We start from the raw sequence: 24,494 nt of genomic DNA on the forward strand, positions 1-24,494 counted from the left end.
CCCAGGACTGGGGGCGCAGGGCCCCCTCCAGGGGGAGAACATGGCCACTGCCCCCAGAGACCCCTAAACTGGGGAGGGGTGCACGCAGGGCACAGAGGGGGAGTCCCCATTAACACAAAGCATGGGGGCTGGGAGGCCCCCCAAGAACAGGATCTGTACAGGCCGGCACCCCAGGTTTCCACAGGAAACAGCTGCTGGCAGCTACAAAACATTTACAGCTTCTTCTCCGCAAAGAAAAAAAAATTGGGGGGGATGGGAGGGAGGGCAGGGGCAAGAGGGGTCCCGCAGAAGGTGCCTCAAGGGACTCAGGCCCCCTCGCTGGGCTCAGGGCCCCCAAGCCCACATTCCAAGAGGGGCAGGTGGGCCCCACTGAGCCCACTAAGGCTGGGAGCGCTGGGAGCTCAGGGCGGCGAGGGGGAATAAATAGGGGTGAGGGCACCAGTCCTGCCCCACCTCAGTTGAGGGAGCCGCGGCAGCTCTCCGTGCCGCACAGACATGGGATCTTGTTGTCCTCCAGCGGGAACTTGTAGTCGTAGGTGATCTCCTCATCCACGCCGATCGGCTGCTTCGAGTAGATCACGATCTTCTTCTGGGACTCGATGGTGATCACCTTGGCATAGCAGTTGGGCTGCGGGCCGAGGGCAGCGTCAGTGGCGGCCGGCCCCGCCCCAGCTCCTGCCCTGCACCCTCCCGCCACCCCCTGCCCGGCCCCCGCCAGCGCACCGTGCAGCAGTGGTTGATGAACCTCGCCAGGTTGCCGCACTTGGTGGCGTCGATGATGGTGTCGTGGTCTACCCGGAACAGGTAGCTGCTGCCAATGCCCTCCTGCACGTAGCGCTTCTCCCGCATGTCGGCCACCATCTAACGGGACAGGGGGTGATGGTCAGGGGGCTGCCCCTCAGCTTCCTGCCAGGCCAGGCTGGACTCCACTGGCCCCTGCGATCAGGGGTCTAGATGGTCCCCCAGCTGCCAGCCCGGGAGCCACGCCAGCCTGTCCTGAATCCACAGATCTCCCTCCAGTACCTGCTACCCCAAAGCGCTGACTTCTGAGTTTGCTTCCAGGACTTCCTCTGACGAACACCTCCCAATACCCTTGGCTGCTGTCATGACAGAGGCACCCAGAGGAAGGACCCCAGGGAAGTCTGCACTAGCCACGGGGCAGGAGAAGCAGCCACTGGCTCCTCCTGGGGGGGGTCTGCCTGGCCCATGGAGGATTCCCCAGACTCTCGGGGGCTGGGACGGTTCCTGAGATGACAGTGGTTATTTCATGGACTGAACCCTACTCATCTCTTCTCCCAGGACCCTCTTTCCACATCAGGACCTACAGCTGCTGCTGTCCACGTCAAGGCCCACATTCTCATGTGAGGAGTAACTCGTTTCCCAGTAATCAGCCAGAAAAACCCTCTGCACTCTCCCCTTGGGCAAACTCACTCTCTTCCAGGCCTCCGAGAGCCAGTTAAGTGGGGTGACTCCTCCCAAACTCCTATCTCCAGCCAAAATCCACCTCAGTGGAACTGCTGGGCGTCACCCATGAGACATCCCCTGGGCACTGTCCTGACCGGAGGCCTCTGACCACACACCCGCTCCTCCTCTTTGCTGGCAGCCTTTCCTACTCCCAGCTGCTAAAGGCAGTGCCCAGAGAAACCGTCTTGCCTCAGCCCTTGCCCTCCATCTTCAGAACCAACTGGTTGCCTGGTTCTGCCAGCTACCTGAAACCCACTGCCTGTCCAGGCCACCCCTACCTTTGGTCCGGATCTCTGCAACAGCCCCACCCAGTTCTCGCTTCACACGGCAGTCAGATGGAGCTTACTAACCTCCAAATCCTCTCCTGCTTACTGCTTCACGGCAACTTCTCTCACCATCAGTCCAATCTTATTAACACGACTCCCAAGCTCTGTGGCATCTGGCCTCCACTGGCCCCTTGGCCTCACTCTGCTGCCACTGGCCCGAGTTTTCCCAGTGACTTCCTTGTGCTCCTAAGACCATCCTGCCTCCAGGCCTTTACCTATGCCTCCTACGTTGAGGAGCACCCTGTCCTCTAACTCGGGCCTGGGATGCCTCAGCATCATTCAGCTTCTGGTTTAAAGGTCACTCCTACTGCCCTTGCCCCCCTGAACATCTCCTTTCATATCAACTGAGCATCATTCTTCACTGGAGTTACCCGTTCAGTACCTGTCTTGCCCACTAAACCATGAGGTCTTTAAGGGAGACATAATATTCATCAGTATTTGTTACTGGATCACTAACATCCAGTTTACCAGCTGCTGTTTAATTGCTCAGTCATGTCTGACTCTTTGTGACCCCAGCCTGCCAGGCTCCTCTGTCCATGAGATTTCCCAGCCAAGAATACTGGAGTGGGTTGCCATTTCCTTCTCCAGGGGATCTTCCCAGTTCAGGGATGGAACCTACGTCTCCTGCACTGCAGGCCAATTCTTTACTGCTGAGCCACCAGGGAAGCTAGTTTACTAGTACCCATGACTAGTTGTTGAAGGAAGGAAGGGGAACAAAACAGGCAGGTGTCACTGGCTAAGTCTGGGAGCCAGGTGAGAGCATGGGCTTTCACCCAAAGGCTGGGTGGTTCTGGTGTCAGGTCAGGGGCTGCAGCCTCACCTGGCGAATGTTCTGACCCACATATTCGATGACCATCTCGTCAGCGGCGATGGGTTCCATGGCAAACAGTCCCCACTCGTGGATCCGGCTCCGGCCGAATCGGAGCTTCTTCTTCCGGAACTAGAGGGCAGAAGGCAGATTGTGCCATTGGGAATCCCCTTCAACCCAGCCGCTGGCCGCTCCTCAGACCTCCGGGGCAGAAGTGTTCTGGCCACTCGTGCCCGACCACCCCTAGGGGTCTCCGTGATGCCACCTTCCCACAGTGCCCCTGCCCTCCTCAGCTCCCACTCCTCCCTCACCTTGAGCTGGTTTAACTTCAGCAGATCGCTGTCCATGATGGCAGAGGTGCCAATGGCGCTCAGCAGCCGCCGCTGCTCTGACCGGCGCTCCGAAAGCACGCGGTTAGTCCCCTGTGAGGAGCAGGCCGGGGAGGAGGTAAGTGACATAAGAACTCATGGAAAGAAGATGCTGCCACTGGGCAGGTGCCCAGGCAGAGACTCACCTGAGTATCCACTCCTTCCAGCTGCCGGGCCGAGACAGGGCACACGTCCAGGTACCGGTCCTTCTCCTTCTTGCTGATGGGGTAGTAGCCTTCACTGCGGGCTGAGCCTGTCTGGTGCTCCCGGGGCCCGTCTTGGGGCCGCCGCTTGCGTTTCGGAGTGCTCAGGTTGGTGAGTGCAGGGTGTCAAGGAAGAGAACCGGGTGCTCCCCAGCCAGATCCCTGGGGCTCTGCTCCCCTCTCTACCCCCCGCCCAGTCCCAGCCCATGGAAAGGGTGACTGACTGGCTTTAGTTGGAGGCCTGAGTTTACTCACTGTTAAGATAGGACAGACAGAAATGTCTTAAACTCCACCTTTTCTGCCACCAAAACTTGAGAAGGCAGAAAACACGCATGAAACAGAGAGAAATGGTGACTTGGCAGCCAGAGGAGAAATACCCAAGCTGAACGTGGCAGAGAACGGGACAGGGAAGGAAATAAACACAGACCCAGGAATGATCGCAGGAGGGCAGTGCCTAGCCAGCGACCCCAGGGAGGACCCCCGACCTCCACCCCCAGGCCTGTCTCCCTGTCCCGAGGCCAGCCTCTGGGGCTTAGGATATTGGTGTGCTGGACCCAGTGGGTGTCGTTCAGCCAGTCGGCCCCACTAGTCTGCTGCAGAAGCCGCTCGTACGTCAGCCGCAGGTAGCTCATGTCCTCCAAGTCCAGGCCCGAGTTCCAAATGTCATAGAGGATGGTCATCTGCTCAAACTCGCTGCGGGGATCGAAGGTGGGGGGCGGCGGCGGGGGCGGGGGTGGGGGCGGCCGCCGGCGCCGCGTGTGCGAACGGAGGCTGCGCCGCCGGGTGGCGCCCTCGCCGTCGCTGCTGCTGCTGCTGCTGCTCTCCGATGACTCCGACTCCTCTTCCTCTTCCTCTTCCTCCTCTCCGTCCTCCTGCTGCTGTGGCGGCTGCTTTGGCTCCTCCACCTCGGCCACAACCACCTCCGGGGCCTCAAGGACCTCGTCTGCCGGGGAGCTGAAGAGGGCCGCGGGGGCCGGAACGGGTTCCAAGGGACGAGGAGCAGGCGTGGAGGGTGGCGGCGGGGGCGGCAGCGGCGGCCTGACGGCCAGGGCGTAGTTGTGCTCCAGGAGGATGTGGCTGAGCAGGGGACCCGGGCGCTCGGCCTCGTCCGGTGTCTCCGCGGCCTCCGAGTCGTCGGCGGCGGGCAGAGCGGGCAGGCCACGCCGTGCTGGGGTCAGGGCCAGGTCAGCCAGCACGGCCAGGTCCACTTCTGTGGCCGGTTCAGCCTCCTCTTCCTCGGCGGAGCGGCCCCGGCCTCCGGCCCGGTTCCGGCCTCCTCGGGACACCTCCTCGGGCCAACTCTTGACCAGAGAGGCGTGGTCGAGGGGCAGGTTGCGAATGGTCCGCTCCACAGCCCGGGGGGCTTTGCGAGAGGCAGGGCCGGAGGACTTGGCCTGTGGCAGGGCGGCGGGGGGAGGCTCTGGGGCTGGTGCCTCCTCCACCGCAGAGAAGGAGACGGTTTTCCGGCGTTTCTTGGGTGGGGGTAGGAGAGGGATGGGAGAGGAGGGGCGATCGTCGGGGCGGGGGGTGGGGGCCGGGGGTCCAGCTGGTGGCTCTGGGGGAGGCTGGGGCGCACTGGAAGGCGGTTCCTCAGTGGAACCTGGGGAGGGAAGCACAAAGAAGGGCGAGGGTCAGCTTCTCGGCCAATGTGATCAGATGCATTTGATGACGGAAATTCGCTGGAGGCAGGCAACCAGCCAGCCTCCTCTGGGAGTCCACACCCCAGCCGCCCTTGCTCCTCACCTTCCACCAGACACACTGGCCTCTCCCACCTGCCATGTCCTCATTAGGAAGGCATTTGGCATCTGCTCATTCATACCTTCTGCAAACACTTCCTAAGCACTAACTATGGGAAAGCCTTTGATTGTGTGGATCACAACAAACTGTGGAAAATTCTTAAAGAGATGGGAATACCAGGCCACCTGACTTGCCTCCTGAGAAATCTGTATGGAGGTCAGGAAGCAACAGTTAGAACTGGACATGAAACAACAGATTGGTTCCAAATCGGCAAAGGAGTACGTCAAGGCTATATATTGTCACCCTGCTTATTTATCTTATATGCAGAGTACATCATGAGAAATGCTGGGCTGGATGAAGCACAAGCTGGAATCAAGACAGCTGGGAGAAGTATCAATAACCTCAGATATGCAGATGACACCACCTTCATAGCAGAAAGTGAAGAACTAAAGAGCCTCTTGATGAAAGTAAAAGAGGAGAGTGGAAAAGTTGGCTTAAAACTCAACATTCAGAAAACTAAGATCATGGTATCTTATCCCATCACTTCATGGCAAATAGGTGGGGAAGCAATGGAAACAGCTACAGACTTTATTTTTTGGGCTCCAAAATCACTGCAGATGGTGACTGCAATGGTGACTGCATTAAAAGATGCTTGCTCCTTGGAAGAAAAGTTAAGACCAACCTAGATAGCATATTGAAAAGCAGAGACATTACTTTGCCAACAAAGGTCCGTCTCGTCAAAGCTATGGTTTTTCCGGTGGTCATGTATGGATGTGAGAGCTGGACTATCTTAAAGAAAGCTGAGCGCTGAAGAATTGATGCTTTTGAACTGTGGTATTGGAGAAGACTCTTAAAGTCCCTTGGACTGCAAGGAGATCCAACCAGCCCATCCTAAAGAAAATCAGTCCTGAATATTCATTGGAAGGACTGATGCTGAAGCTGAAACGCCAATACTTTGGCCACCTAATGTGAAGACTGACTCATTGGAAAAGACCCTGATGCTGGGAAAGATTGAAGGCAGGAGGAGAAGGGGGACAACAGAGGATGAGATGGTTGGATGGCATTACCAACTCAATGGATATGAGTTTGAGTAAACTCCAGGAGTTGGTGATGGACAGGGACAGGATGGGAATACCTGGTGTGCTGCAGTCCATGGGGTCGCAAAGTCAGACACGACTGAGCTACTGAACTGAACTGAACTATGGGAAGGCTTCCCTGGTAGCTCAGATGGTAAAGTATCTGCCTGCAATGTGGGAGACCCAGGTTCAACCCCTGGGTCAGGAGGATCCCCTGGAGAAGGAAATGACAACCCACTCCAGTATTCTTATCTGGAAAATCCCATGGACGGAGGAGTCTGGTAAGATGTGACTAGCGACTTCACTTTTAACTATGTCGGGTATGAGGCAAACACCTTTGAAGCCCTCCTAGAACTTCTGGTCCAAGGAGACAATCACATGAAACACGGGGCAGCGCCAACTCTGAAGGGCAGGGTGGCGCCTCAACTCAACACTTGGACTCTGGTCTTTTTTTTTTTTTGACCAAGACTGGTAGTGACAGAACCTCATCCAACAATCAGACAGACATCAGACAACTTTTTTGCCAGCTGCATTTTGTAACCAGGATGCAACTGCCCAGATCTGCCCAGAATTATAGTATCCATTATTTTGACTACAAACAATATTCTTTGTTCTGTGAGGTTAAAATACATACAGTGTAAGAAACTGAATCTTGTATCAAAAGGCTTTATAAAATTGTACTGGAGTCTTACCCAATGAGAAAGGAAGAAGCTGAGGTGGTACTTTATTTGGGCTTTTCCTTCACGTCAATGAAATTACACTTTTTTGGCTTTGGAAACCTTTTCTAAATCTACATATACAAACGTGTATGCCATTCAAAGAGGCACGGTCTTTCAGGCCCCTGGCCCTTTGCTCACATCCTTGGCTACAGCCTAGAATGAAAGGGCGAGGCCATGGACTGGCCTCACAGGGATGGGTCAGGTCTGCAGGACAGCCCCTGGGAGAGGGCTGTGCCTGAACAGCAGCAGCTCAGGGGGTGAGCAAAAGGTGAGCAAAGGCCCTGTCCCTTTTTCAGAACACCTCATTCCTTTCGCCCATCCAGAAAGCCTGGACACAGCTTTTGAATCCAGCTCAAGGCCACTACCGTTGTGAAGACTTACCCAGTTTCCTCAGGTACTGCTAATGTCTTCTCAGAACCAGAAGGCTGGTGGCTCTCAATTGCCAGCTTCAAATTTGCTGCACCAGATTAATAGCTGGAATTTTGTGCCAAGCACTAACCCAAGCCTTTCACTATAGTAAATACTCTCTTCATCCTCACAACAAGCCAATGATGTGAGTACTATTATTAACCCCATCTTACAAAGTCAAGGCAGAGGGAGGTTGATAATCTGCCCAATCACACAGGTAGCAAGTGGCAGCACAAGGCCTGTGCCCCAGGGCAGCCTGGGATCTGAGTTTGGGATCTTATCTCCTGCTCCATGCCACTCTGTACCTTCTGGCCTGCGACTCCATGGTTCCACATCTGGCTCTACCATCCACAGAGCTCAAGGGCAGCCAGCACCAGGTCTGGCCTGAGCAGGCAGTGATCAACATGCCTCCACTGCCTCAACCAACATCCCCCCAGCCTCCTGTCTCTCGAGGCTCCAGACACCCCCGGGCTGTCAGCCAGGAGCAACCCACGCTCTGAAGCTAGTGAGGCCCTGGGTGCTGCTCTCCAGTCCCCTAGTTCCTACAAGTCCTCTCCTGTCTAATCCTTTCCTGTGCTCCAGGGCAGCCCTCTCCTCTGCCCCAACCTCCCACCCTAGCCTACTGTGTCCCCTGGCAGCCTGGTTTTGGAGAAAACCCAATCCCTCCCCCAACATAGCTTCTTCCAGAGACTTCCCTTCTGCTCCCCGTCCTGAAAGAAAGCTGGCCATGCCTTTCATAATTCTGGGAGACAACTTTCGGGGTACCTGCCCACTTGATACAACTCCCAGAAGCCACTGTTTATACTGTATGACCTACCCCACTTCCTGCCCCCAGGCCGTCACTAACTGATGGCTGTGTGACCCAAGCCATCCCAACTAGAAACTTCCCCGGGGATAAGGATTCAAGATAGGAGGCGGTCTGTCTGTGGGGCAGACATATTCTGCTGGAATGGAGAAGCAGAGGACGACCATGTGCAGCAGAGCAGATGTACCAGATGGGAAGACAAGAAAGTCGAGATTTAAAGGTGTCCAGGCCCCTGTCTTTGGGATCCACCAGACCAGTCCTCTCCAGGCTCTGGCCATCAGACCACACAGGTCTCTATCCAGTCGTGTCCTTGGTAGCTCAGATTCTCCTACCATTCTCTAAAGGCCTTCATCTTCCTCTCCTCTCTCTCCTCTGCCATCTACCTACTAGAGGGCTCTGACAGCCCACCTATTCGCCAGATTCTCATAGGCACTCATCCTCAGTTACCCTCCACCAGTTACACACCTGATCTCATCCCTCCACCTCAGACTGTGACTCTGACCTCTATCCTCTGACCACAGTTCTCCAAGTCCTTTCACTTCACCCCATCATGCCTGTTCAATTTCCCATCCTCTATCATCCTCCAGCCCATCACCTTCCCCCTAAACTAACTTCACTCTTGGTCATTTCAGATCACAGGGGCCCTTGCTTTGTCCTCTCCTTTCACGCTACTTTCTGAAGCCTTCCACTACCTCTACCTAACCTGGAATCCACCCAACCCATCTCTCTTCCTTCACCCCAACGTTCCAGGCTCCACCTGTGCCCCCTCACTCTCAGAAATGTCCTGCCTGAGAATTCCCTGGTGGTCCAGTGGCTAAGACTCTGTGCTGCCCAGGCAAGGGGTCTGGATTCGATCCCTGGTCAGGGAACTAGATCCCACATCCTGAAACTGAGTTCACATGCCACAACTAAAGATCCCCAGTGCTGCATTTAAGACCCAGCAGAGCCAAATAAATAAATTACACATATACACACACAGTAAAAAGAAATGTCCTGCCTTCCTACTGAAGAGAGGAAAAGGTGGCCTTCAGGCAAAGACCCCACAACTTCCTGTCTCCCCATTTACAGAGAGATCTGCATCTGACCTACAGAGTCCATCCTCCGCCTCCCCAGGTGTGCCACTCCAGCAAGTATTCCTCTCTCTCTTGGTCCCTCCACTTGCTCTCTTTTCCCTTCAATGTATGAACACACTCAAGTCTCACCTACTTTGAAAAACTAACCCTCCATCAACCCTGCACTTTTCTGCCATCTCTCCAATCCCGGCTGGGAAACCTTGATCATCTCACTAAGCCTCACATTCCTCATCTGTAAAATGGGAGGAGCAGGGATGCTATGAGGAGTAAATGAGAAAGTGATATTTGCAATGCACTAGGCCTAGAGTCTGGCACATGGGACCTACTCAAGAAACGTTCACTAACATTAGGTACCATCCCCCTCAACTCTCTTCTTCCACGAGCATAGCTTACCCTTACCAAAAGAATGGTTATCTGTCACTTGCCCTTATTCCTTAACACCCTCTAACTTGAGCCACACTACTGAAATTGATAAGGCAAGGTAAGCTTATCAATTTCATAAGTTGGTGACCTCCTAACTGACAAATCCAACACTCACTTTTCCTTTTAAGGCCTTCCAAAAATACAGGCCACAATCTCCTTTTGATACCCTGAGCTTCAGGTTTCCTTCCCACCTCTCTGGTCATTCCTTTTCAGTCTCCTCTGGCTCCACTCTGCCCACTATCTCTTATAAAACAGTTAGGCTCTGGCCCCTTTCTCTCATTCCATACATCCTTCCAAGGTATACACATGTATTCACACCTCTACTTACAAATACCTATTGCATTTCCCACCTACTGTTTTCTAGAGCTTCAGATCTATTCTTTTTTAACATTTTATTTTATACTGGAGTATAGTTGACTAACAAGGTTGTGACAGTTTCAGGTGTAGAGCTTCAGATCTATTGATCCAACTGCCCATTCAATGTTCCTACCCGGAGGTCCCAGAGGCACATGAAACTTGACCCCAATTAAATGCATCAGACTTCTCCCTAGTTCTGGCTTTCCTTGAGTTTCCTTTCCTGGTAAGTACTTTAACCGAGAGGTTCTGGCTCCTAACTTTCTCTCAAACCCTCCTCCCACTTCCGCTCCCCGCACCCTGTCCTCACTGTAACCACCCCGCTCTGGTTCAGGCCCTTCGCTCACCCACATCCCTTCAAACCTTCTCAGCTGTCCCACTTCCTTCTTCACCTCTTAGAAATCCTCCCACTTCTGGCAAAATGATCCTCCTGACATGCAGATCTGATCACATCCGGCTTTTTCTTCCTACCCTCCCAAAGAGAACTGCGATTAATACCCCCTGACCTGCGACCCCATTGGCTCTTCTGTCACCCAAGGACTTCAAGAGGCTGAAAGGTGTCTTAGGGTTAATCAGTGCCTCCATTCCTCCTCTCATGGGATCTGGACCAGAACAGGGTGCATCAATGCTGACAGGTCTTCCTGTGCTCACTGCCTGTCTCAGACCACAAATTCCCAACAAGGTTCAAATGAGATTTCTGGAAGGCCACACACATCTCTAAAGCAGAACTTGAAAACTGAGTTAATTCCATCATGCTGCTACTGCTGCTGCTAAGTCGCTTCCGTCGTGTCCGACTCTGTGCGACCCCATAGACAGCAGCCTACCAGGCTCCCCTGTCCTTGGGATTCTCCAGGCAAGAACACTGGAGTGGGTTGCCATTTCCTTCTCCAATGCATGAAAGTGAAAAGTGAAAGTGAAGTCGCTCAGTCGTGTCCGACTCTAGCAACCCCATGGACTGCAGCCCACCAGGCTCCTCCGTCCATGGGATCTTCCAGGCAAAAGTACTGGAGTGGGGTGCCATCATGAGAGCAATCCAAATTAACCACCACCGCTTGCCTTACTGCAATAGCCTCTTAATCTCCCTGCATACACTCTGGCCCCTCTCCAAGTTTTCTCTGCACTGCATCTTTTCAAAACATGGATATAATCACGTCAGTCTTCTGATGGCATTCGAATGCCCTCAACATCAAGCCCACATTCTTAGCAAGGCTTATTCATTTTCCATGATTCAGTCTTTGCTCATCTCTTCAGTTTAGGCCACCCTAGCTCCCCCTTACTCTCACTCCCCAGGTTAGCTTTCCTTTTTATCTTCGAGCACACCATTTCCTCTGCCTCAGGGCCTTTGCACACACTCTCCTGCCTGCCTTGGCTTGATTCTAGCCCAGTGGTGCTTCAGCAGGGAAGACTTCCTCACAGATGTGCTCAGGTTCTCAAAGTACCCAGACTTTTCTTTCATGGCCCTTACAGTTTGTAGTCACAGAGTTTCTTAAGTATTTTTTTAAGGAGAGACTAAACTGTCTCTTCCTACAGATGGTAAGTTTCATGAGGGTGAAAACAGGGCCTATTGTGCACACTATCCTATCCCTCGCCCCCATTCAATAAATAAGTAGCTACTGCCTGAAACAACAGTTCACTCAGCAAGACACATTACATGTGTGATATAAAATGACAACTGAATGTACAAATTTACAAAGAAAAGCAAAGACAGAATTAACTTCTCAGTTCACGTTGTTAATAGTTATCATCTATCCAATCTGTCCATTTAAACCCAGGTATATACTACACATTAAGGAAGAGGCTTAAGAAAAAATGAGGAGGAGAAATTTACTAAATTGGGAATTCTCTCCTTAACTTATTTGAGAAGAGACCATTCTGTTTTTAGTAGCCAAACACCTGGTCCGTCTCAGAAAACTGTTTCTGGCAGTGTGATCTAAGTGTGTCAGGCCATAAATGTCTCAAGGGACGAGTGACAGGAGAAGGTGACTCCTGGCCAACTTTGCATGTTTTCCAACGAAGTCACACATGTGCATACAATTAATAAATGTCAACCCCACCGTTCCCATGAACACAGACACACACATACACAAAGACTTCGACAGCAGCTCCCCACCACCTACCTGCAGGTCTCACAGGAGACTTCTCCTGTTCGGGGAGAGGTGTGACTGGGGAGTCTTCAACCCTTTCTGGCTCGGGCTCCTCTGCAGGTGCTGACAGGGGCGTGGGGACATCTCTAGGGGGCGACAATGCTGCGAGTATGATTGCTGGTTGCTCCTCTTCCTCTTCTTCTTCTGAGGAGGACTCAGATGAGGAGGAGGAGGACGAGGATGAAGACGAAGAGGATGAAGAAGACGAGGAGCTGGAGGAACTGCTGCTCTCAGAGTCCGACGTGCTATCGTTCTCACCATCTGAGTCAGCATACAGAGAACATTTGGAGGACGAATCGCTTTCCCCGTCCTCGCCTGGAAATCCAGAACGGGGAGTCAGGCGAGGTGAGAAGACCCCTCACTTAGTCAAGCTGTGGGTTCATTCACTGAGTCACTACTAGGGATATGTGAGGCTCCGTGCTAGGTGCTGGGGACTCCTACCCACAAGGAGATGGAGAGGCACACGATTGGCCTACAGTGTGATAAATTCCAGTATGAAGGGTTGGGGGGTGGGGTGGCACAGTGCAGGCAATGGGAAGGCCCGGATTCTGCCTGGTGGATCAAATCAGGGAAGGCATCCTTGTGAAGAAAATGCTGACGTCAAGAAGAACAAGGAGGAGTTCGCCCAGCAGACCTGGGGGCTGAGTGGGGACGTCATAGGTAAGAGAAGATGGTGCCCTTGGAAGAGACACTGAGGCGGTAAGACTGACGGGAACTGGTGACCACATGGATGTGAAGGGGTCTGCGCCCCTCACTCTTAGCGGATGACTTTGCCCTCTGCTCTCCTGAGATGGAAGCTCTCAGACCATCGTTCTTACAATTCTGGCCTCAAATGGCACCACTTGGAGACATCTCTTTACCATCAGCTATAAAAGAGCCCATCTTTCCCCCATTCCCTGAGCCTGTTCCTCCCGACCCCATAAATCTAGTTCATTTTCTTCAAAGCATGTCTCTCCACTGGAAGTGCTGCTATTCGTCCACTTGTTTGTCAAGTGCCCGCCTCCCCTCTGGCTGATCGCCAGCTTCAGAAGAGCAGGAACCACCTCTGCCTTGGTCACTGCTATGTCCTAATACCTAGAACGGTGCCTGGCTCACAACAGGGCCTCAGCATCTATTTCTGAAGAAAGGAATGAAGAGAGACTGAACCATGTACCCAGGCCTCAATAAATGCGAAAGGACAGACACGTGTTCAACTGAGGCACAGAGCTGGCTTCAGTGACAGCAGCTGCAGGCAGGGGAAGAAGGTGACAGAGCTTGGTGGCCCGGCTCTATGGGAAGAGCAGTGCCTAAAGCGGGAAAGGCACGGTGTGGCAGCAGCAGGGGCAGCAGGAAAGGCAGCCCCCTTATCTTGGGAAGAGAAACAGGCCACGCTGGGTTGTCTTCATGGGAGGGCCTGTTTCAGAGGAAAGCAGGAGGCAGTATTCTGGGTGTTGTTTGCAGTGGGCCAAGGGTTCCAAAGAATGAGGCTAAAAGGCGGTTGTTGTGGGGGAAGGCAAAGATGGCTAGCTGATCCAGCGGGCAGGTTACACGGGCAAGGAAAGGGCTGGACGGGTGGGTGAATCTCTCCCTTCCCAGGATTCAACTGCACACCCTGGGTGCTTACCGTCTGATGCTTCTGTCTCCTTCTTTGCAGCATCCATGGCTTCCTCACGCTCTTCATCTTCTTCATCTTCCTCTTCATCCTCCTCATCCTTAGGGAAAGGGACAATTGGGAATTAACAGAAGAACAACTGGTCCTCTAGGAAGCGTGGCCACCGGGGCTCCAGCGCAGAGAGAAGCTGGCTATGGCGGCAGGAACTCAGAACGCAGGCTCCTCACCTTCTCTGAGGAGGACTCCTGGGATGCTTCCTCCCCTTCGCTGTCCAGAGCAAAAGACTTGCGGTGCTTGCCCTGGGTCTTGCTTCGCTCTTCATCTCGTTTCGGGGGCTTGGTCCCCGGACGGCCTGGCTCTCCAACCTCCTTCTCTCGCTCAGCATCTAGGTCCAGAAGAGGGGTAGGTGGCGCAATTTACCACCAGCAGTAACAGCCCCATCTGGTGAAAGGAGCTCTTCACACACAACCACTGGCCTTTCTCACAGTCCCATAACACAGACCTTGTTTCACAGACAAGAAGCGGAGGCTCAGTAGAGAAACATACAAACTGCAGAGTTCCTTCACACTTTACACAGTTTTAAACACACTGGACCCATTTTATCTTTCATCCTTTTCTGGGCTGGGTGAAAGAGGGAGGTGATTTCTTTTAATATCTGGCCCAAGAAAGTCGTACTAAAGTCAACAGGTCTCCAGGGAAGCAGACCAGATTCAGTAAGGAAGTTTCCAAGCCACAGAAGCCATCAAGCTATACAGCTCAGACTTAGACTGATAAGAAGGGTGCAAGCAGGCTTAAGCATTAGATGGTAACTTTGGGTGGATAACCTGTCTAACTTCACATTTCAAAGAGCTGCTTTATTATAACTTTGTTTCAAATCTTCACTTGGATTCTTGCCCTCAAGACACCTTCACCCCTTCACCCCTGCCTCTTGGTTTCCTATCAGAATCTACAGCCTGCCAGGCTCCTCTGTCCATGGAATTCTTCAGGCAAGAATGCTGGACTGAGTAGCCATTCCCTTCTTCAGGGAATCTTCCCGATCCAGGGATCAAACCCAGGTCTCCCACATTGTAGGCAGATTCTTTACCGTCTGAGCCACCAGGGAAGGCCATTAGAATCTAAGCAGACTGTTTTCCCCTTTTTCCTTCACCTGACCTACTCACCATCTTCATCTTCCTCAGCTGGAGTAGAAGGCCGGGGCCTCTTTTCCTCACTGGCCTCTGAAATTTCCGAAGGCTCTTTTCGCTTTACCTACAAGATGAAAAGAGAAAACCCAAACACTCATGGTTCCCAACCACCCTTATTCTAAGGAAGGGAACCCCGCTTTCAACTCTCTCCCCACCCAACCAGGCAAGATCACAATTCCGGGTACCTTGAAAGAAGGCAGCCGCAGGGCCCCTCGCAGTCCTGATCCAAAGGCGAAGGCTTCGATGCCGGTGGTACCGCCACTCTTGGCCCAGTCTACGAGGGACAGCAGGCCTGGCTCTTTGAGCTTTGTCTTCTCTTTATCCTCCTCCTTGGCTTGCTGTTTAGCTGCATTCTGGAATGGCTGCAGGCAGTAGGGGGACTGAGCCCCAGAACCCAGGCGCTCCCTCCTGCCTCCTGCCTGAGAACTACTCCCAGGCCCCAGGAATACAGAAAGGCATCCACTCACTTCTCCATTTGACACACATCTACGCCACACCTCCCTCCACCAGCCCCTGTACAGGCATCTTCTCAATAGTCCGCTCACTCCGTCTACCAGTCTCACAAAGCTGCTGCTATCACTCCCACTCTACAAATGGAGACACTGCAGAGTGAAGCCCAGAGACTACGGGCTTCGTCTGCCGCGAGGCAGCGGTGGAACCAGGACAAAGCTCTTCCCACTCTTCAGACGCCTCCCTTTTCTACTGTTCTGGGTACCCTCCAACCCCCCTGTGCTCAGCTGTATGGACCACTGAGCACCTAGTCTCTCCACTCACCCTGACCACCTCTCTTTTCTGAGCTGTGTAGCCTGAAGAAGCCAGAGGTCTATTTCCACCAACGGAGCCCTGGTCTCTCCAGTCCCAGGCACTGGGCCTCACCTTGGCCTTCTCTTCCTTGCTCTCCCACCACTGGTCAAAGGCTCCAAAGGCCACGTTCTCCACCATCTTGCGGTTGAGGTCTCGCTGCATGATGCTCTTCATCTCCTGGACCAGGGTGGCCAGTACACGGCCCACGGTGCCTGCCGAGGGTAGGGCCTTGCCCTCGGCCAGCTCTGCTTCCTCCCGGGGGGGCAGCCGGGCCTCTTCTCCTGAGACTGAGGAGGGCAGGGGCTCGGCTGCCATGGGCAAAGGCAGGTGGTAGGCCTCCCGGGAGTATGCCCCTCGGCCTTCTTGCCCTTGAGCGTACAGAGCGTATGGTAGGCCGTAGGCCGCCTCTTGGTGGGGTGGGAATGGGAGGAAGGCCTCCCCAAAGGCCCCACCGGGGGGACCCGCTGAGGCCGCGGTCAATCCTTTGCCCTGCCGCAGCTGGTGGAGCCGAGTTAACATCTGGGTCTGCATCTGGAAGGACATGGGCATTCCTCCCCACTGAGCCCCAAGTCGATCCATGAGCTCTAAGGAGTTCACAAAGTCATAGATGTGGGGGGGTGGCGGAGGAGGAGGGGGGTACTCGGGAGGCGGCGGCCCGTCGGGTCGTGGGGGGAGGAGGTAAGCAGGCTGGTGGGGAGGATAACCAAGGGGAAGGGAAGCCAGGTAAGGAGGGGGTGGGGGAGGTGGCGGCGGAGGGGGTGGAGGTTGCTGGGGGGGTGTCGGGGCCGGAGGGGGTGAGCCGCCCCTGTCGTCGTCGGAGATTTCCATGTCCTCTCCGGAAGAGCATGGAGAAGCCTGTGGGGCGCAAAGGACGGTCACAGGAGCCTACCGCCAGTTCTGTGGACTTTTCCCCAAATCTCTGTTCTCTTGCCCAGTTCCCTTCCTTCTCCCCCCGGGCCCAAGTCTGCTCTCCCAGATCCCAGGCACTTTCATGGGCAGACCCCAAACTCACCTGGTTCTGTCCATTGGCCTTGGGCGACTCCCGGGTAGCTCCTGGTTCTCCACTCCCTGTAGGTGCCACATCCTCAAAACTCGCGGGGCTGGAGGGGGTGTGCAGGGCCCGTGACCAGACCCAGAAGGGGCCTCGCTCCCTGTGTCCCGAGCCCCTGGGCCTGTGCTGCTGTTCTCTTCCTCTTCCTCGGTGTCAGAGGCCAGGAAGGAAAACTTGGAACGCTGCTCCTTCAACAACATCTCAATGCGGGAATCCAGGCTGCTGTGCTGAGCGAAGGGCACGCTCTCGTTGGTGGTCTCTGGGGCTGGGGAGCCAGAACGGGCCGGTGAGGCTGGGCGCGGGGAAGTTCGAGCTTCTTCTCTCTCGGGGCTGGGCCCCCCGCCGCCCCCTCCTCCACCAGGTTCTGGAGGCTCTGGGGGTGGAGCTTCGGAGGCAGGAGGCCGGTAGTCCTGGTCAGCAGGCCGGTTGGGCTCGGGGGGCAAGTAGGAGGTGTAGGATGGCGTGAAGCGCTCAGCGGTATTTTCGGCAAAAGAGGCCCCGGGGGGCTCGTCCCGAGTTGCCCGGCGGGGTGGGTAGGAAGCATGGCGTTGGTAGCGATTCCAGCTTTCGTAATACGCTGGGTAGTTTGAGTCGGAACCACGAAAGTGAGAGGAGGAGGAGGAAGAGGACGACGAAGAGGACGAAGACAACGAGGACGACGAGGAGGCGGAGGCGGTGGCTGCAGTGGTGGCGCAGATGGCGGCAGAGGTGGTTGTGGGGGCCGAAGAGGCGGAGAAATGGCGGCGGGAGAAGGAATCTTGGTAGCTGTTCTCTGACCGCCGGGGCTTGAAGGAGGTTGAAGTGGTGCTGGAGGAAATGTGCAGCGGTTAGCGGAGTGCAGCTCTGTATGACCAAACCCCACTGCCCCAGCCATCAGCACCCAAAGCCCTTCTACACTGCCCCCAAAGGGAGATCTAATGGCTGTTGGGTTCCTAGCCACAGAGTAAATTCCCCGAGGACAGGGGTGTGTTGGCTGAATCCGCAAGGAACCAATAAGACCAATTATCCCCAACTCCCTCTTTTGAGACTTTGGGTTTCCTCTTCCCAGGCAGCTCCCCGCCTCTGGGGGTCTCAGAGGGGCTTTCCGCTGCACCTGCTGGAGTAGGCAGAGTCCTGAGAGTAGGGGGTGCTGCCCCGAGACGTGTAGGGGGTTCCTTGGGAGGACTGAGGGGTGAACTGGCCAAAGGAAGACGGGGTGTCCTGTCGGCTGCTGGAGAAGCTTGTGTCTTGGGAGCAGGGGGTGCCATTGCCGGGAGTGCCCACCACAGCCGAGCCTGCCGGGAAGGCAGCTGTGTCTGACGAGGAGCGGCGGCGGGAGTCGGTCTGGGGGGGAGAGAGTGCGGTAGGGGGAAACCAGAAGAGGTCAAGCACCATTTGACAACATGACCTTCACCAAACCAAGAACCCCGATCCCCTGCTTTTGGAAACCAGTGAGGCGTCCTTTCTCTGGCTCTTCCTATACTTTAACAGTGAAGTCCGGAACTGCCCAAAGGCTGCCCCTGGCATCTAAGTACTGCGCCTGTGGGGCAAGGGCGTCGCCAACTACGAGCTTCTCACCGTCTCCGTGGCTGCACCAGAGCCTTGGAACTTCTCACTCAGGGCCTTGCCCCCAGTGGGCACCGTCTGAGGGGTATAGGAGCCGTTGACTATCAGTTCATAGTATTTCATTCGTTGTTGACCTGGAGGGAAGAGAATGGAAACCGAGAGACTCAGATGGAAGAAACAACTCCTTTCAGATTTTGTATTCCCACTTTTTCCTCAGGCCTCAATTTGCTAAGATTTCTTGGAGTCTAGGAGCTTTAAGTTCTGCTACCTAGTCTCTACTTGGTAACTACTACAAACAACATACCAAATGGCCCTTAATAGTTTACAAAAATACTTCTAATGTCTGTTACTATGTTCGACAATCACCAGAAGAGAAAAGCATCCGTAACTCTATCGTAAAGGCTTAAAGAAAACTGACCTGCAGAGTGGTGAAACCTGAATTCAAACCCAGTCATCTCAAGCTGGCCCCCACCATCCTCCTCATCCTATTAACTACAGCAGTATGATGGCAGCCTGAAGGTTAAACTCAGCCCACCACTGTGATTTATTTGCCCTACACAATCACTTAAAGTATTGGGAAGGGTGACGGAGAAACCCACTAGTTTGGGACTTCTCCAGTGGTCCAGTGGCTAAGACCATGCACTCCCAAGGGAGGGGGCCCGGGTTTGATCCCTGGCCAGGGAGTTAGATCCCACATGCTGCAACTAGGAGTCTGCATGCCACAACTAAAGAGCCTGCATGCCGCAACTAAGATCCGGGCACAGCCAAATAAACAAATATCTCAAACAAAAACAAAACCCACGAGATTTCACACAAAAAACTGGATTTTTGGCTTAAAAATCTGCTAGTCTTCATCCCCATGTACAAATTGGCTGCTGCTGCTGCTAAGTCGCTTCAGTCGTGTCTATCTCTGTGCTACCCTATAGACGGCAGCCCACCAGGCTCCTCCATCCCTGGGATTCTCCAGGCAAGAACACTGGAGTGGGGTGCCATTGCCTTCTCTGACAAATTGGCTAGTGTCAGCTAATAGCTCGCACCTTCAGATGCCACTAGACAGCTGCCAGTCCCCACCCCTCCCTACTGCTACTTAGCACAGAAGTCCAGACTGCTTCACTCACCTCAGCTGCTGCTGCTTAGTCCCTCAGGCGTGTCTGACTCTTTGGGACCCTATGAACTGTAGTCCACCAGGCTCCTTTGCCCAAGGAATTCCCCAGGCAGAATGCTGGAGTGGGTTGCTATTCCCTTCTCCAGGGGACCTTCCCAATCCAGGGATCAAAACTGGATCTCCCACACTGCAAGCAGATTCTTTACCATCTAAGCTACCAAGGAAGCCCATCACTCACCTATATATGTCCCTAATTCTTCATCTAAAATTTCAAAACCAAAAAAACTCAAAACCTAGTGTTTTTTAGAACTTGGTGCCAAACCCTGATCTGAGGCTATTTACCATCGTTTTTATTCATCCTACCCAGTATGACTCTTCAGATTGTTTCTCACAAAATACAGTCATACATTAAACCAGAGGGTGCTGCCCCAACCCTGACAGAGTCAACACACAGAAGCCGGTATCTGTACCATAATCTCTCTATAAAATTCTGACGTGAGAAACACGTGGCCCAAGAGTTTCAGAGGAGAAATCATGGACCTGACTACTTGCCAGGTCCGTCGGAGCCCAACCCTGGGCAGCAAGCGAGAGAGCCCTCACCTTTGATGTCGAGTTGGGCATGGATGATGTTGCCCATGACGGAGGTAAGGTGGAGGTTTTTGACTGTTTCCTTGGCTCCCCGAGTGCTGGTGAAGAGCACGCGGGCCAGGCCCAGGTGCTTGCGAGTACGGGGGTGGAGAAGGATCTCCACCTCTTCCACCTCACCATACTTTCGGCACATATCCTTCAGGAAGGTCTCCCGCACATTGTCATTCAGCCTTGCGAATGTCACTTCTTTCAATGGGATCTGTCCAATATAGAACTCATCCAGCTGTGGAGAGGACAGGAGTTAAGTCTGGAGTCTCACTACTGATCACCACGCCTTGCCCCATTGGGAAACTTTAGCGAGATCCATGAGGCTGAGAGAGAGAGAATGGAGAAATCAAGAGGCAAGGGGATGGGGAACGGGGTCCCAACAAAGGATACATCTGTCCTGACCTCTCTCTTCCCTGAATTCTCTGCACAGAATGATGGCAAGAACCAGAAAAAGAAATGTACAAAGTGAGAACATTCATAGAAAGAACCAGTTATATGAAAATAATTCACTAGCTCAGCTTTCACTAAGTGATTCCCAAGGACGGGGCACTAGGAATACAAAGATGGAGAAAAGAGAGAGTTCTATGCAGAAATGCAGACAGGACAGACAGACACACACAATCACAACGTGACACAACAAGTGTCAACAAAGGTGTAGACGGGGTGTTTGGGAGCCCAGAGAACGAAACCTTTGCTCAGAGAGGAGGCAGGAAAAATTCATAAAGGTGCTGTTATTCATACTGGACTTTTCGGATAAACAGGAGTTCACCATAATGACAGGACCTGTAGGGCACACGACTGTAAAATAACTTGGCATCGCCTAGAAACTGCAAAGCGCACAGTACGAGAGAGCACAGGTATGCACTATTGAGGCAGGAGATGAGGCTGGCCAGACTAGTAATCATACATGCCGATGCACAAAAATGTGAACTTGCCAATAAAAGTAAAATAAGATGACAGCAAAACCAAAGAGACGCATGACAGCAATAAACGGAGAAGAGAACAGAGGCAGGGAAACCAGGGAAAGTGAACATAAGACTCGGTATTAAAGGAATGGCAACAGAAATAGAAAAATTAATGTTTAAAAAAAGAGAGAGATGTGTTTAGAAAAAGAGTCAGCACGACCTGGTGACAGATTAAGGACAGAAGAATCACAGGATGACACCAGGTTTCTAGCTTGTGCAGCTGAGTACACGGTGTTGCCATTCATCAGCAAAAGGAAAATGGAAAGAAAAGCAGGACAAAGGGGGTGAGGATAATTGTTTTACATCTCCTGAGCTTGAGATTTCTTTGGGACCTCCAGATGGAGCTGTCCCTCCACCAGGCAAATAAGTCTGGAGTTTCAAGAGATCTGGAAGTCATTAACACTTCAGTAATAGTGAAAGTTGTGGATGGGAAAGACATTGTCCAGGAAAAGTATACAATGTGAAAAAAGAGGGATGTGGGAACCCCACAAGTGACTTATTAAAAAGGAAGAATAAAGAGCTAACAAAGGAGATTAAGAACCACCAGTTTTCTAGACTCAGTCCTCCAAGGACTGATGAGTATCCCGCCTGGACAAAGACATGGGAATCCTCTGAGGAAAAAACACAGAGTGAGAGACAGGAACAGAGGACTCCAGGGATGGAGTCCCTGGCACTGTCACTCCCCTTAACTGAGAAATTGGGGTAATACAAAGGGTACTATTTTGCTATGCACGGTCTAGAGGTACACAGTGATAGGTGTAGCAGCTTGACCTGTCTTCATCCTTCAAAAAGTTTAACACCCTTTTTGGGACACCTAGCCTATACCTTTCTAGAAAATAAACACACCTCCTGTCCACAACAACTCAGTCTCATAGCCTCAGAAATTATTAGGTCTGTTATTAGACTCTTTCACTAGGAAAACCCCCTTTCCCTATGCTACATTAAGACTAGACTACCAGGATGGAGCCCCCACACCCTCCAAGGGCCACCACACCAGGAGATTAGCAGAAACGTACCTTAAACTTTGGGACTGGGAGGGAAAAGTCTCTGTTTTTGGACCTGACGTGGCAACGGGGGTCTTGGAGGTCCTCCACTGGTATATACTTTGAGTCCTAGGAAAATAATCAGGAACAGAGAGACAGCTCAAGGTGAAACCACAGTGTTGATCTCTAGAGCCCCTCTGGAGACCCATGAGCAAGAAAGCTGGGTTCTGGTTGCCCACTTTAAAGAATGCAGGTTTTAGGTTATGAGCAGAGATAACAGAGGAGATCGGGTTTGAGTTCCCTAGATCTGGGGAAGGCCTGGGACACTCACGTTGACACTAAAGTGGATTCCATCATATCTGTACACCTTTTGAGAAGGCCTGCGTAGGGCAGGGTCCAAGGCAGGATCCACGATGAGCTTGTAGTTCCGCCACTGGAAGCTCGGGGCCTTCTGCCCATCTCCCCCACCTTCCTGATCCATCTTTGCTCATTTACACTGCGAGGAAAGAGGGATAAGCAAAGGGGTTCACGACTTAGGCCCAACTCCCTTGCTGCCCCTCACTGACTAGCCCCGACTCCAGGTAACTCATCACCTCAGTTTCCATACCTCACTCACCATGACCCGAGGCTCCCCCAGATTTTCTCCCAAGTACCTTCTTTCACCATAACACCCCATCCTCTCTCCACCTCCCAACTCTCCCCTCTGGCCCCCAGGCCCATCTCGCGCCCCCTTACCTTCCCGTTCTCCCTAGCGCGCGCCCCACTTGGCCTCGGCGCAAGACCCCTCCCCCGCCCCCTGGCAGGCCCCGCCCCCTCCCGCCTCCTCACCGGCCAGCGGCCCAGGCCAAGCCCGGCTCCCGCTCCCACACACCGCTCCCGTCCCCGCGCCCCAATCCTCTGGCCAAGAAGTGGCACCTCTTCGGGGCGTTGGAAACACCGCGAGACCGAGCCCGAGACCCGGCTTCGGCCCTGAATCCGAGCGGGGGGTGGGGGAAACGCGCGCCGCTGCCCTCTCCTCCCGCCCCGGCGCATTCTGCCCCCCCATCTCCGCGCACGCGCGGCGCGGCCCCACTCACCCGCTCGCGGCGAGCGGCTCCCCCTCCCCCCACCCCGCGCGGCACCTCAGCGGCGCGAGGCGGCGGCGGCGGCGGCGACAGCGCGAGACCCGGCCCCGCAGCGGTGGCGGCGGCGGCGCCCCCCCACCACCACCTCCCCGGCGCGCGCACCAAACACCACCGCCACCTGCGCGAGGCCCAGCGGGCACAGCTTCTACATTCGCACTTTCGCCACGGGCGACTCCGGGAGACCCACGGGGCCGAGGATAGCGGCTTCGCCTCGGCCGGCGGCCTATGAAGCTCAAGAGTTGCGGCCCAGTGAGCCTGGAGTTTGGCCGCATCCCCCGGAGAATGGACTTCACCGCGACTATCCAGCTGCTCTGGCCTGGGACCCTTGACGAATCGGCGGCGTTGAAAGCAGCGACTAATCCCAGAGGAAAAGGGGGCGGGGCGAAGGGGAGGAGGCCAGCCAGAGCTGGGGAGATTTGAGTGGCGCGTTGAACAGGCGCAGATTCGTCAGGCGGGCGGGGCGAATCGGTAGACGGGATGCGCGCTCCTTTGCTCCTCTTTCCTGCCCCTTCCTTAAGCGATCAAAGGTCTGAAAGGCTGCAGATTCGCCACAAGTCTTGGCCTCAGCTGTTGCCTCCCTTCACCAGCCTTGGTGGAGTCAAGAAAATAATGCCTGGTTAGCCAAGCCCTGTTGGCAGAGTCGGTCACTTTTCCTGGATCTTTCTTACTAGCGCAACTCACAGGACTGCTCAGTTCCGACCTGGGGGAAATGGTTACGGAGTCCGATGAGAATTTTCAGCCGAGTATGGAGAGGCCCGAGAAATTCCGAGGAGGAGCCGGCCTAGCGAATCTGCGAATTATTTAGTGGGCGGGGCCAAGGCTCCGCGCACAGAGGGCGTGGTCAGCGTGCGGAGCCCGGCGTCGCCGGGGCGCTTCCTGTAGGACCCTCGGAAACCCGGGCGGGCTGGGAGGGGCGCCCAGGAAATGGAAAAATACCACCAACAACGGTGACTCAGGCTGTTTGGCGCCTCACGTAATGCAAGGAACGTTTTCCTCCCATTATCCTATTTGGGCAGTTTTTTAACATGCCCATTTGACAGATAGGGGACACTGAGGCCGGCAGAGGGTGCCGCACTTTGCCTGTACTGGCCCGCCATTAGTGATTAAATCTTAGTCGGTGTCAAAGTTATGTGATAAGGGTGGGTCTTAAAGGATCTTGAACCAGTCCTGTAAAAACGATAAATTAGGTCGTACTTGAACTAGGGTGGGCTGGTTGATTTCCCAGATTATCATGGTCCCAGTGCCCGCCGTTTTCAGTTGTGCAACCCTCTGCCCCGCCTCGCTTACGCAGTCCCGCCGCTCGAGGGCAGCACCAGCTCAGGCTTAAACCTGAGACTTGGGCTGAGGTCGCCCTGATGATCGGCACTCTTTTTCTTAGGCTTGGACGCAGCTTTCTTGGTCTCAGGGTAATGGCACTCCCAGGCACTATCAGAGCTGAGGGGATGCCCTAAGTTCCAGACTTTTTGATGTATGACCTTGGGCAAGTCACTAACTTCATAAAGCTTCAGATTCTTCCTCTGAAAATAGATGTTAATTACTGTTATGCAGAACTATTGTAGGCGTTAAAACAGTGCAGGAAAGGCCCCTGAGGCCTGGTT

At 54.0% G+C, this 24,494-nt stretch overlaps 1 protein-coding gene across 1 annotated transcript; it reads right to left on the reverse strand.

Annotated features, from left to right (window-relative positions):
• Positions 1–262: 262 nt before the first annotated feature.
• On the reverse strand, positions 263–22,991 carry SETD1A (SET domain containing 1A, histone lysine methyltransferase). Its single transcript, XM_070362996.1, is given in 20 exon segments — positions 263–628; positions 724–861; positions 2,611–2,730; positions 2,910–3,020; positions 3,113–3,285; positions 3,711–4,769; positions 11,882–12,223; positions 13,512–13,599; positions 13,727–13,884; positions 14,660–14,747; positions 14,869–15,045; positions 15,560–16,342; positions 16,500–16,588; positions 16,591–17,345; positions 17,632–17,861; positions 18,096–18,217; positions 19,789–20,059; positions 21,806–21,901; positions 22,104–22,268; positions 22,849–22,991. Coding segments are annotated over 19 exon segments (5,124 nt in total). The 5' UTR covers positions 22,254–22,268; positions 22,849–22,991; the 3' UTR covers positions 263–454.
• Positions 22,992–24,494: the final 1,503 nt, after the last annotated feature.

Source organism: Bos mutus, chromosome 25 (genome assembly GCF_027580195.1).
Source record: "Bos mutus isolate GX-2022 chromosome 25, NWIPB_WYAK_1.1, whole genome shotgun sequence".
Taxonomy (NCBI): Eukaryota; Metazoa; Chordata; class Mammalia; order Artiodactyla; family Bovidae; genus Bos; species Bos mutus.